The sequence below is a fragment of the Cydia fagiglandana genome, chromosome 25 (genome assembly GCF_963556715.1).
Source record: "Cydia fagiglandana chromosome 25, ilCydFagi1.1, whole genome shotgun sequence".
Lineage (NCBI taxonomy): Eukaryota > Metazoa > Arthropoda > Insecta > Lepidoptera > Tortricidae > Cydia > Cydia fagiglandana.
Window position 1 is genome coordinate 841,363 of NC_085956.1, and position 13,728 is coordinate 855,090.

The 13,728-nt window shown below is 37.1% G+C and overlaps 1 protein-coding gene across 11 annotated transcripts in view; it reads right to left on the bottom strand.

Annotated features, from left to right (window-relative positions):
• Nucleotides 1–640: 640 nt before the first annotated feature.
• Nucleotides 641–13,728, bottom strand: part of LOC134677009 (protein daughterless) — a 175,908-nt gene continuing 162,820 nt past the window's right edge. For 2 of the 11 annotated variants that reach the window (XM_063535414.1, XM_063535416.1), the window contains 6 exons: nucleotides 12,745–12,813; nucleotides 11,501–11,590; nucleotides 4,733–4,828; nucleotides 3,682–3,827; nucleotides 2,527–2,636; nucleotides 641–817 (listed from right to left, as the gene is read on the bottom strand). In XM_063535414.1, the coding sequence (XP_063391484.1) occupies nucleotides 767–817; nucleotides 2,527–2,636; nucleotides 3,682–3,827; nucleotides 4,733–4,828; nucleotides 11,501–11,590; nucleotides 12,745–12,813 (562 nt within the window). In that variant the 3' untranslated portion in view covers nucleotides 641–766. The remainder of the gene's footprint in view (nucleotides 818–2,526; nucleotides 2,637–3,681; nucleotides 3,828–4,732; nucleotides 4,829–11,500; nucleotides 11,591–12,744; nucleotides 12,814–13,728) is intronic. The other 9 variants (XM_063535406.1, XM_063535407.1, XM_063535409.1 and 6 more) reach the window with 8 other exon arrangements.

The window sequence follows — 13,728 nt, forward strand, 5'->3', positions numbered from 1 at the left end:
GCAAGCCTATACATTAGCATTTAGCACTCGAATGATGCTTAGGGCTCCAATATTTAGGGTCCACCCCTGTGCCTTCAAGGCTTAAATCATAATCATAGCACGGTACTAACACAGTCCCTCAGCAAAACACATTAGTGTTCAATAATCTATTTAAATTAAGTTTATCGTGACAACGATATATGGCTATAGGTCATCATTGTCACTAACTACATTTAAATAGCTTCGTTGGCTACCTCAAACTTCAAAACAATATATTATTTGTAACTCGTCCTATTTGTAAAACTTCGAAATGCACTTCAAATATAATCAGTAAAAATTGATGTAAGACACAATACACTGGATGACATTTTAGGGTGCCCGTCTTCAAATAAAATGATATCCAGTATAATCTTCTTCGCGATTTCTTTCTTTTATGTTTAATTATATTTGATACTAAGGTATCGTAATGAAAACTACGTTTCGGGGGCAAGAATTTCTCATCCACAGTACATTTTTAAATGCGAACGCACATGTGCGTTTTCGGCACTGAACATTTTTACGCCTGACTTAGCGAGGACTAAGTCTTAATACTTTAGTTGAACGCTTTTCAAAGTGCATTCCAAAGTGGCACCAAACAAGACGGGCGACAATCGCCTCGGCTATCCGGTAGCACTTGCTAACCATCAGTGAACCTTAATGTTAATACAGTAAGGTTGAAAGTGGGCAGTTATAGGTGTGTATGTGTGTGTAGGTCGGGCGCGCGACACGGGGGCGCGGGGGGGCGTCGCTATTGCGGCGCGGGGCCGGAGGGGGGCTGCCCGGGGAGTTGGCCCATGCCCTGAAAAAAAAAATAGAGTTAGGGTAACTTGCACCATCCTACTAATCCGGGGTTAACCGGTTATACCTGGAGTTATCATGGTAACCAGGCCAATTTGATACTGGGTTAACGGTTTAACCGGTTAACCCCGGGTTAGTGGGGCGGTGCAAGTGGCGCTAAGTAATTAATTGTAACATATCTGCTGTAACTTATTTCTCAAAAGTGTTTTTCAATAAAAAGACAGAAATCTGTTCAATAGAAAAATATATTATTATTTTATTATTATAGGACATTCTTACACAGATTGACTAAGTCCCACAGTAAGCTCAAGAAGGCTTGTGTTGTGGGTACTCAGACAACGATATATATAATATACAAATACTTAAATACATAGAAAACACCCATGACTCAGGAACAAATATCTGTATCATCATACAAATAAATGCCCTTACTGGGATTCGAACCCAGGACCATCGGCTTCGCAGGCAGGGTCACTACCCACTAGGCCAGACCGGTCGTCAGACATTGTTTTCTTTTGAAGTGTTTAATATAGAGTATTTTCATTTCTCATGCTCTGAAAGAGGGTCATTGTTGTTCTAAAAGGTGTGTAGAAAATGATATGTTTCTGCACTAGAAGCATTTTAAGTTCCAAGTACGATTTTATTAATTTTTTTACAATAAGCAAATGAAATTTGGGTATACATGGATTTGTTATACAATTTCCATTCTGATATTTGACTCCCCATTCCATAAATAACGATACTTTTGCCTATATTGTTAACTGAAAATACTCTAAAAAAATACTATAAAAATGTATACTTAGTCATGTTTTAAAAAAACACATGCATTTTACTTTCCTCGTATTCGAAATACGCTCGAGCGCCAAACTACCTCGGTAGAAATGAGTGCCTTTCATCCCTTGGTTAACAATCTACTATTGTATTTACACTTACTGCACATATGGTGCTAGTTTAACGCCCTAGTGCGGTAACTAGCACTATTACGTGCGTACGAGTATGTCGAAAATTTAAAGGGCCATATGTACTATCAAACGTTGTACAATACACGTGCGAAAAGGTAATTCGCAACTCGTGTAGATTTAAAACACTCCCTACGGCCGTGATTTAATTTATCGCCACTCGTTTCAAATTTCCTCTTTTCCGCACTTGTATCGTAAATAACTATTTCTCAAAAATGGACGGCAAAGTCGACCTTGCCGTCTAAAAAATAGGTCGCGAAGCGCGTAGTTTATGGTCAGTCAAAAATTAAAAAGTTAAAAACATTGCAGTCTCGATTTTGGGACTGCAATGTTGCATACAAATTCCATTATTTGTCGAGTTCCAAACTTTTTAAAAGTTGAAATGCCCATATCAAATGAAGGCACAGGCCCATTAAACAGCCAAACAGATGATTAGTACCGCGACTATTTAGATGTCTCAAATAGGTTGGCGTATTTTCGGCAGAAAAATACACTTCTATTTTTTTATTTAAAAAAATAAAAAGGCGGCAAGGGCTTTTTTCTGTGAAAATATAGACGTAAGAACGTTGCTTTTGTAAAATATTTCTATGATATTTATATTTCTTGCACCATTTTTGAGAAAAGCACTATATATGACTGGCTTCGGATTCAATTAAACGGACTCCCAAGGTCGTCCGTTTAAAACGAATCCTCAGCCTGCAAGTAGCTACTTCCGAGCCTCGACAATAATGTACTATAGTGTTGTACTCACCGGCATGGGTTGGTAGTGGTGTAGGGGGGCGGCGAGCAGCTTGGGCGCCTCCTCGGCCTTCTCCTCCTCGCGTCGCTTCAGGCAGGCGGCCTTGGGGTTCAGGTTACGCTCTGTAATACATACACAAAAATTATGTTAAGCTGTTCTAATAGTTACGCTATTTTAGTGTAAAGGTCTAAGGCCCCCCCCCCCACATCTAGCGTCTTTCGAGCGTCGGCGTCTGATCAGCGCTATGGAAAATGACGTCGCTGCGCAGTTGCGTCGACGTTCGGCCATAAAGTTGTAGACGCCGACGCTCGAAAGACACTAGATGTGGGGGGGCCCTAAAAGCCACTTGTACCATTCACTAACCCGGGGTTAACCGGTTAAACCTGGAGTTACCATGGTTACCAGTACAGTTTGACGCTGGGTTAACGGTTTAACCGGTTAACGCCGGGTTAGTGGAATGGTGGAAGTGGGCGCCTGTAGGGTGGGAATTTGACACCATTAGCGGTGTCATGTTCTAAATTTAACGCTTATCACAATATATCGGATATCTCGGACTCTTCAAATCCTATTATTTAGAATGCTATATACAGGGTGTTTGGTACATCGTTTGCCAAATTAAAACGGCAGATAGGTTGTGTCATTTGCTATCCTCTCAGGCCTAGAAAATTTTAAAATACGTATTTTCGTAAATTTCAAATTTTTACTTGCATAGTAGTAAAAAAACCATGGCCAATTTTGTTTTTCTAGGCATGAGAAGATAGCAAATGACTCAAGCTATCTGCCGTTTTAATTTGGCAAACGATATACCAAACACCCTGTATAAGTGCAATGCAATAAGGTTGCTATCTGACTCACAGGTGAAGCAAGCTTTATTGACATTTGGCATTAAAAAAATACCGGTTCCGGATGAAAAAAGCGTCAAGCGTTTTTATGGACAATTGCGGGTCACTTTTGAATGAGATCAGCTCAATTGTGTTCTCAGCTCAAAAGTGTGTGACAATTGTAATTAGCGGTGGTTTGAAAGGGTGAGCTGTGTACCATATTTTTTTAGGGTTCCGTACCAAAAACGTACAAAAGGTTATTTTAATTTGACATGCCTTACGTCATATTATATGGCAAATAGATCACTCTTTCCGACCTGTGGTAATTAGTTGACGTGCGACTCACCTCTGACTTGCTGCTCGAGCGTCATAATAACTTCCACCGCCATGTTTAAGATCCCCAGCTTGGTCTGCGGCTTGTCACTCTTCAAGTGCGTCATGCACATGCGCCCGAGCTCCTTCAACGCCTCATTTATATCCCGTATTCTTATCCTGTATACAACGCAATCATTAGATATAATACATACAAGATGGGCAAAGGGTGAATCGGATTTGGTTCAAATCTAGGCGTGTTTTGACATACACAAACGGATCACGGTAATCGAATCCGTGACTTTGATCTTAATACTAAAATACATATAAATAAACAAACTTCAACATTTATTCAGCAAATAGGCCACAAGGGCACTTTTACACGTCAACATCGAATTTACATACAAGCAAAAATAATAATAAAACATCATCCCAAAATACATAAAAATAATATAACTTTTTCAATTCTTAAGCTCTGTTTTCCTAGGATAACGGTGCCGTCATATAGCGGCCGTGTCTATACAAAATAATACGGCTATCCTAGGACACCAGAGTTTTAGCAGCAGCAGTATGTAAAATATTATCCTAATTCGTTGGGCACTTCTTATGTACCAATCTACCCGTTTCATTTAGAACCGTAGTCACCGTATCGTGACTACAACGCCTCTGCCAAAACGGCTAGGAAAGCTGGTTGGCTATGGGTCGAAGTGTATCCACTAGGGCCCCCCAAAAACGATAAGCCCATCGAGAAAACCTCGACAGGGACACTGAATAAATAATAGATACAGAAGGTTCACTCTCTAACAAAACGCATCTATTACGACAGATATGCCCGCCAGGTGGAGCAAGCGCGAGCAGGCGTCCGTTCCGTAGCGGTGCGCCGCAACCACTACTGCTAGACACCAACATTGGTGTGGGCCGCGTGTACTTGTAGCGACGCGACGAAATCGCGGAGTGAGCCACGCCTGACATAGCTCATTCCACAGCCGGCTCGTCTCCCTCTCCCACGACAAGTGCATGATCTCATATACCTACAGTATTTCGGAAATGATATTTAATTATATTTCCGTCTCACTCGCACTCACCGTTCCCTCGCATTGTTGGCTTGCCGCCTCTCTTTCTCGCGCATGGCCTTGGCCTGAGGGTCGCCCTCGTCGTCGCCCTCGTCCGCCGACGAACAGCTGTGTAACGAGCTCATGTAACTACTATTCTATTTACTATTTATTATATGTATACATAATATAAAGATACTTCCCATTGATTTTATAAGCTTAACATCAAAGCAATAAAGTAGAAAGATTCTGAAATTTTTGTATTTTTGTTTAAGCAACAATAAGTTTATTTAAACTGAAACAAGGAAAAAAGTAAATACGTTGTAATAAGTTGGTTGGTTGGTTGGTTTGGGTTAGGGCTAGGGCTGCACTTAGGGCTGCCCCGTCGTCTAAGCCTAGGAATTTTCTTTGTGGATTTAAATCTGTGCCAGTTTCCGCGGATGCACATTGTAAATAAACGAAATTCAAAACCTGGTACAGTAAAGGGCCAAAAAGAATGCACATCGGCAATCATCGCATTTCCGAATACAAACGAATGCTCATTTCCATGTACATCAATTATTACTTATTAGGTTAGTCGTTTATCAGAATTTGAATTTAGAACTAAGTACTTTATTGTTGTTTTGTTTTGATTTCACGTGAAATATATAGAGCTGTAAAACACGATGTAACTATTTTTAATTATTGCTATATTCTTGTTAGGGAAAAATAATCTTCATAAATATATATTTTATATAAGATCGACAAAAAGTGTAATATTGTAATGACAAATCTCTGTTGAACCTTCTTAAAATAATTACTTACATTAACATCCTCATGTTTTTTAAATTGGTTGGCTTCAGATATAAAATATTTATAAACATTGTGGATAATTTCGCGTGACTGGTAGAGTAACGGCTTACCTTTTTTCCCTATAGATGCCATAGTACAAATTTAATTTTATAGGGGTTTTAGCAGCTCTATATATATATTGACTTAGATAGGCGACTGCACTCTCTCGCATTTGAACCATGACTGACAAAACAAACGTCATGGTGTGTGCGACACAGATATCGCTATACGAAGTCGAAATTAGCCGAATGCCTCTTTCTAAAGCTCGATGTGCATTCTTTTTGGCCCTTTACTGTATTTATATGTATTATGTAAGTGTGATCTTATTTTACCGGTAAGACTTTTAATAAACCGGTTAATTTAGAAACCGGATTTCGTTATGTTTCTAGATGTATGTCAATTCGTGGAACTCCTTGTTTTTTTTTACTTGAATATATCATTGAAATTTGCATTTTGTTAAATAACTAAATATTTTTTTTTTGTAACAAAGTATTAATATTTTTGTCATGTTATATTTCCCATACATATACAATTGTAAAATTTTATGTCTTTTTTCAACCAATTTCAAATTACAAAGTTAGAAATATTCGTATAGTATCAGAATAAGCCGCTAAAGAAACTTCATTATGCAAGACATAAAAAAAATGGGAAATACTTTTTTACTGAATTTTCTGTAATATTGTCAGAGACAACATTGCAATTATTCCAAATAATACATATTTATTTGTATAAATATCAGAACGGGGAGCTAAGTACGTTCTTAGATGACCGATCCAAATTATAGAAATATAGATAAAAATATTTGCAATATTCCTCTTCAACTAGATGTTTTTTTTTAAATATCGCCGCTTCTTGAACCAAAAACTTTGTACCGACAACGTTTATAAAGTACAGTCAGCAGATACAGCTAAACAGACAAATTATTCAAAATTATATATTATGCACACGCTTGTTCTCGTATAAATAAAGTCGTGAAAAGATAATTTTAAACTTTAAGCTCATCTTCTTAGCTATTTCTGCTGCTAACTTATATTTATATTTCACTTATAGAATTTCACTTTAGAAGGTACAGTTTTGTTCAAAAAACGGTGAATGAAACATTAATGTTACCTCGGACGAAGGCGGCGCGCGAGAGAGACAGCCGATCGCCTGTTTCAACAAAATACCGAATCCCAAACGGAAACCAGACTAAGAATGGAATTTTGCAATGAACGCCCCCGTACAAACATTTTACATGTCTCTAATTACTTAACCTCTAGCCACCCAGAGACCTATAAAAAGGTCTCCTGTTCCATTCTAATTTGAACTTTGTGTTGACAAAATAAAATTTCATTTTGCTTGGCAAGGTTTGACGTATGGGCGGCTACAGGTTAATGGTGTTCTAAAACACCGTTTGCTTTCGTTTTAGGAAAAAACCAATAAAACTAATTACACAATTTAGTACAGTCAAATGTAAAAATATGGATGCATACAACTTGTTCAAAAATATGTCCAATAGTTCTTAATTCGCTGACATAAGAGCTATGGGACATATGTGACGTCCCACGGCAAAAGGTACCCAATGGCGGCTGGAGCTTACGTCACATAGCGCCGCAATAATATTGGAGCGGCGTTAATAATAGCGTAAGCGCCAACCGCCATAAGGTATCTTTACCCGTGGGACGTCACATATTTTTGAGTAGGTATGATGAGTGCACCCTTATTTTTACACTTGACTATACATATCTATATTTAAATTACATGTAAAATGTTTGTATCTAATTGATTTCAAAATGATTTGATGTTAATGTTAGTTAAACTCAAAGTAGCGTAGGTATCTATTGGTATTTTGGATTTAGATTCCGCCTAAAGTAATTATAATTGTATAATTGTTTTTTTTTTAAAGAATCGAGTAAAAATGGACAAAAATGAGATATTAGACGTAACAACATTATATGTATATAAAAAATCAACAATATTAATTTCTTATCGAAATTATATTTGTTTCTAATACTGTAAAATACATTTGTGTTTAGAATTGCTACATTAAAATAAGAATATAATGACAGATTTAGAACCCCATATTAGTGTACAAATGGATGAAAAATGATAGAAAAACATGCAAATACCTTGTTGTAGTGATAGCCAATGAATAGCCTGACCCAGCGTGCCCAATGTCCTATAAATTATACATGTACTTACCTTCATTCCTAAAAAGTTACAAGTTGAAACGATACCACTACATGCATATTTTACTTATGTTTAAATATTTTTGTGATCTTTTGATAATTTTTTGACCATATTTTTAAACTATATATTGTATAGTTTCGATTTACACGTGTTTATTAAGACTTACGCCAGAAGAACACCTTTGAAAAACGAAAACTATAAGGTACCTAATATAAGGAAGAGTTTCACACGAAATTGGGCCCTAATAGTGAGACATAAGAGCGTAAATGGCGTAATATTTTACATACTGCGACCGCATTGTTAAAATGGAATGCTGAAACTATAACACATACATGTTAGTTTATATACAAGAGACACCTAAAAGCAGAGTCCGAACATATTGTGACAAGGTACCAAGCAAGGCTCCGAACCGGTTTTTTTGCAAGGCTCGGAACCGGTTTTTTTTTCAAGGCTCCGAACCGGTTTTTTTGAAAGGCTCGGAACCGGTTTTTTTTCTTCAACATTTTTTTTAAAATTATTAAAAATCCCGGTATTATATGTGTTCTTTTTCGTTCTTTAGTTTATCATATTATTAATGGGACAATCTAATAATACGAAGTTGTTACCTAAATAAATGAATCAGTCCTACGTAAAGAGCATAAAACGATATAAATATTGGGGTATACCGGATTTTTTTAAATAAACCGGTTCCGAGCCCTGGTACCAACTGGCTCAGAAATCTAATTGCTTGATCGTTCAATGTAGGTACATACATTGATATTAAAATTATAATTATGTTTGGACTCGAGAAGCAAGGGATGAAGAAATGGGATAGACAAGGACAAGAAACACAAGTTTATAAAGGCTCAAATTCAGGATACAGATGGTTTTAACGTGTACGAGTACATCATTTTTTTTATAATAAATTACAACGAATGCCTGCGGCAACATCAGAGAAATGAATAAATTATGTTTATCTATCTACACACATATAATAAACCCTCTATGATGCCTTCAAAATCCGTAAATAATGGCCTACATTAAGATAAACTGTTTTGTTACAGCAGATATCTTATCCGTGAAAATATTGTAATAGCTTCATTACTATATCAAAATCGATTTGGTAATGACATTCACGAACATATCTGAAAAAAAAAGCCATTTAATATGTATGTGTGTATAGTCAGACCAAGAATAGTCTGCAGCGGATTTGATAGCACCACGCAGTGAAAGTGTTACTTTAAACGTCAAACTTCTATAAAATTATAACGTATAAATGACACTCGTACTGTACATGTTAGTTGGTATCGCACGATATGACAATCGACCCCGACTCTAGATCGTCTCTGAATTAAAAAAAACTGGGCAAGTGCGAGTCGGACTCGCGCACGAAGGGTTCCGTACCACAATGCAAAAAAAAAAAAACAAAAAAAACAAAAAAAAAACGGTCACCCATCCAAGTACTGACCACTCCCGACGTTGCTTAACTTTGGTCAAAAATCACGTTTCTTGTATGGGAGCTCCATTTAAATCTTTATTTTATTCTGTTTTTAGTATTTGATGTTATAGCGGCAACAGAAATACATCATCTGTGAAAATTTCAACTGTTTAGCTATCACGGTTCGTGAGATACAGCCTGGTGACAGACGGACGGACGGACGGACAGCGAAGTCTGAGTAATAGGGTCCCGTTTTACCCTTTGGGTACGGAACCCTAAAAAAACTACGGATGCGTGTGGTGCGTGAAAAAAGTTTTTATTTGCCGCCATTTGACGTACAGTTTTATTTAGTGTGTAAGTAAAACAAATTGTTTTGTTGTTTTTAAAGTAACTATATAGCAAAAGTTTCGTGTAAAATGTCCGCGAGTTCCGTCAGAGAGGAAAGTGCCCCCATGTCGGCTGTAATATGAGGTAAGTGAATGTATCATAAAGGTGAAAGTTTATAATATGTGTGTAGGTAAAGCAGTGTATGAACCTGTCCATAATTCGGCATTAAAACACTCGTGTGATTCTATTATGAAACTAACTTCGTTCGTTTCATAAGAAACCCTCACTCCAGTGTTAATGCCTTTCATTATGTAGCAATCACATAAGCGACTATTATAATATGCGCGTAGATAAAAACTCCAATTGATACTGACTACTTACAAACAGGATAGATAAAGAGGGGTCCTGTCATAGTAAATTTTGTAGTTACAGTAAATTTACTGCCATCTATCGACACACGACTAAAACTCAAAATGAAAAAGTATTAAATTATCAAGATAATGTATATATGGGGATAAATGTTTTTTTTTATATATCACTTTGATCCATGTTCATTCACTGATATCTATGTGTTAAAATTGTTAAATATGAAACAGTGTCGTCACGCCATCTAGCCGAGCATAGGCCAAAGGTGTGTGCGCCATCTATCCGAGAATTACATTTATATTTACTCTTGATTTCCGAGGCATGTATTTTTCCTTAGACTTTATTCATCTTATACGAAGTTACATATGTCTTTGCTACTTATTAAGCCAGTATACTGACATTCGTATACTGACATTCAAAAATTCATGATCATGATTTCTGAAGTAGTGCGATCCTCTGCACCAATATTCTAATAACTTCACCAACATCACTTGTATAAGTGACGTCGGCATGCCTTTACTTAGTTCGCGGGCGGTACAGCGCCATCTCTCGGTGGCAATAAAGTTACGTAAGCACCTAAGGGTGGTATTCCATTTGTCCAATATCTAAGTCCCATGTGTGTTTGCGTCTCACATTTTGCTTAATGAGAGAGTGAGATGCAATGCACATTTTGACAATACCAATACCATCCTAAGGCACGGGTTTAAAACTTTAAAAGCGCTTGATAGTTTTGAATAACTCAAGAGGGCGCGTAAACCCAGGAAATTGGAAAGGAATAAAAAATACGGCGCTCCCTGCGAGACTTGCGAGGGAAGATTTGACGATCGCGCGGGTTTTAACGTTTTTCCTCAATAACCCTGAATAGCGGATGGCGCTGGAGCTAATATACGGCGTTGCATGAACAAGAGATTTCCTTTGGCAGGACTGGTCCTTAGGACCCAGGGATGGATTCAAGAAGTGTAGCCACCGAGATTTTCTTTGATTTGATAACAACAATAACATATTTTTGCTTTTCCAACGTGTCAGATATATAGGCGGTCCATCTGCCATCAGATGTAGATATTGCTTTCATAGTGTATCAGATATTTATGCCAGGTGAGAGTAATCACATAATTTTAATTTTTATGAGTAATCAAATATTTTTAAGCGATCCCATCAGATATTTATGCGGATACAGAGTAACAATGTTTTTGCCGGTCACAAATCATCACATATTTTTACCGAGGTAGTGTCGTCATATACTTATGCCCCAAATGGAGGATCAGATATTTTTGCACGGCTGCCAATAGTAATATATTTATGCTGGTGACTGTACTAAATATCACTTCAACGCCGATAACTAACGATAAAACCATCCGTCCTGAGCCTAACCGCGAAAACGAAGATCGTTTTTTATCTAAAGGAATGTCGATGTTCGTTGTTCGCGGTAGGCCGTGTAGTAAGGTCTTAGAGCATTTAGTAACTGGAGACGTCATGGCTGTCATTTTCTGTACGAAACAGTCTGCCGATTTTTGCGGGGGATGGGACGTCAAATGTATTGCTATTTCTACATGATTTCTACGTAACGTACAAATAGCCATGTCAGTCCATACAAAACTTTGCACAATTGTGCAAGTTTTTCGGCAGATGGGTAAGCTCTTAAAGGCGACTCCAGTTATTAAATGCTCTAAGAGTAATGTAAGAGTGCGCACCTCTCCCGCACGTTGTTGGCTTGCCGGCGCTCTCTCTCGCGCGCCGCCTTCGTGTCCGGGTCCACGTCGTCCTCGTCCGCCGACGAGCAGCTACTTACAACGACACAGTTACGTACAGTACACAAATAGGACATTGTCGGAGATACAAAATTGGTGACCATTATTAGAAACAAGGCTCGGAACCGGTTTTTTCATCATACAAAAAATACCGGTATTGTTACGTTCTTTCGTTAATTATTTAATTTTTACTGGGACAATCTAATAATACGAAGTTGTTAACTAAATACATGATTCAATCCTACGTAAAGAGCATAAAATAATTTTAAATATTATTTTATCGGGTTTTACAAAAAAACCGGTTCCGAGCCCTGATTAGAAACTTCCAAAATTAATTCATCGGTTACCGCGATAGTTTAATTTCATTTCATTATTAACTAATTAATTTTTATAAGCTTAAGGGATTTACCGAGCATGCTATCGCATACAAATGTCCTTAAATCTTTGTAATTGTTTTTTATCAACAAGTTTGTATCTCAAGAACTTTATGCTCAAACATATCGATAAAATTTCGTTCATTTAATACTGTTTTTTCCATTCAATTACTTCCAAATGTCGAGCAAAATATAGTAAGTAAATGCTATCCAGAATTTTTTAGTATGTTCTTTCTTTTTGTATAATCTATACCAGTATATTTTTTGTACAAACCTTTATTGTGCAAAACCAAGTTAAAGCTACATAGGTATGTACTTACAAAAAAAAGTCCTCACTTAATTATTTCACACAAACAACTACGTTACGTACGTTATTTTTTAGATATCAAAAAAAAATATTTTACAAACTGGATTGCATTTTATCTTTAGGCTTTGGTCTTGGTCTCCGGTTGACGTCAGCGTACGGCGTCATATTGTATAGAACTTGGTGTACAATATGACGCTGCACTTACGCGCGCGCTTTCAGCTTTTACGAGCAAGATTCGGAACCGGTTTTTTCTTCATACAAAAAATACCGGTATTATTACGTTCTTTTTCGTTCTTTGGTTTACTATTTCATTTTTGATGGGTCAATCTAATAATACGAAGTCGTTCCCTAAATACATGATTCAGTCCTACGGAAAGAGCATAAGATAATTAAAAATATTGGGCTATTTTGAGATTTAAAAAAAAACCGGTTCTGAGCCCTGTTTACGAGTAGTAAGACGAAGACCAAGGCCTTATTAGTGTATGTATGTGTGCAATGTGACTTACATTGCATCGGGGCCGGGGCCCGGGCCCGGGCGACACCGGCCGAAGTCGGAGGCCGGCGCGGCGGGGACGCTAGAACGAACACACACTACCTATACACTCCGAACTAATATATCACAACTAGAGTCTGTGCGGAAAGAGAAGAGTCGTGGCAGAAACGGGAACTAACATTTTAAATTTTATATGGCAATCAAACCTTTGACACCTGTCTTGTAAAAAGTAAACAAACTTCTGTCAATGTATATTTTTATTAACAAAAACCGCAAGTTTTATGTATAAAAATTTTTCAAAACACGATAAAACCGTACATAAAACCACAAGGAAAATTATATTTAACATTGTTCGGTTTTGTCAGCGGGAAGAAAACGGCTAAAAGCCGACTATCGACTTTCAAAAAGTCGCGGAACGTGTTTCCGCTATTCGCGGGTATTGATGTTGTATTTAATATTAAATAATTACCTATTTAATAAGCCCCCTAAGTAACTTGTCTCCGGTACATAATCGGTAAGTATATTCATTCAAAATATATAAATTTTCATAAATATGCAGGTCATTCATGATCTTTAAAATAACTGACAAATAGTCTTGATACTTGCTATTTTATGCATATTTAATATGTAATTTCTTTTTCAGGATTGTGTAAAAGTACCTACGGTATCTCGAATAAAAGACCGCTAAGTAGGTGATATGCAAGAATTCGTAATTTACGTGCCGGATTCAAGCACATCCAGTTCAGATGAAAATAGTTCTATGAGTGTCCCTGGTTGTTTTGAAGCTAGCTCAAACATAAGTGACATTGAATATTTTAATTCAGACTTCGATTACAAAGAATACAACTTTTTCTAATAAAATATTTCTTTATTTGTAGGTTCTGTTAGTTACGAAATTATATTTCATATTTAGCAGTGACTTTTCGGCGAAGTAAAATATCCTGAGATGAGAGAACCGGACATATCCCAATAAGGCCTACCTACTTATGCACTATTT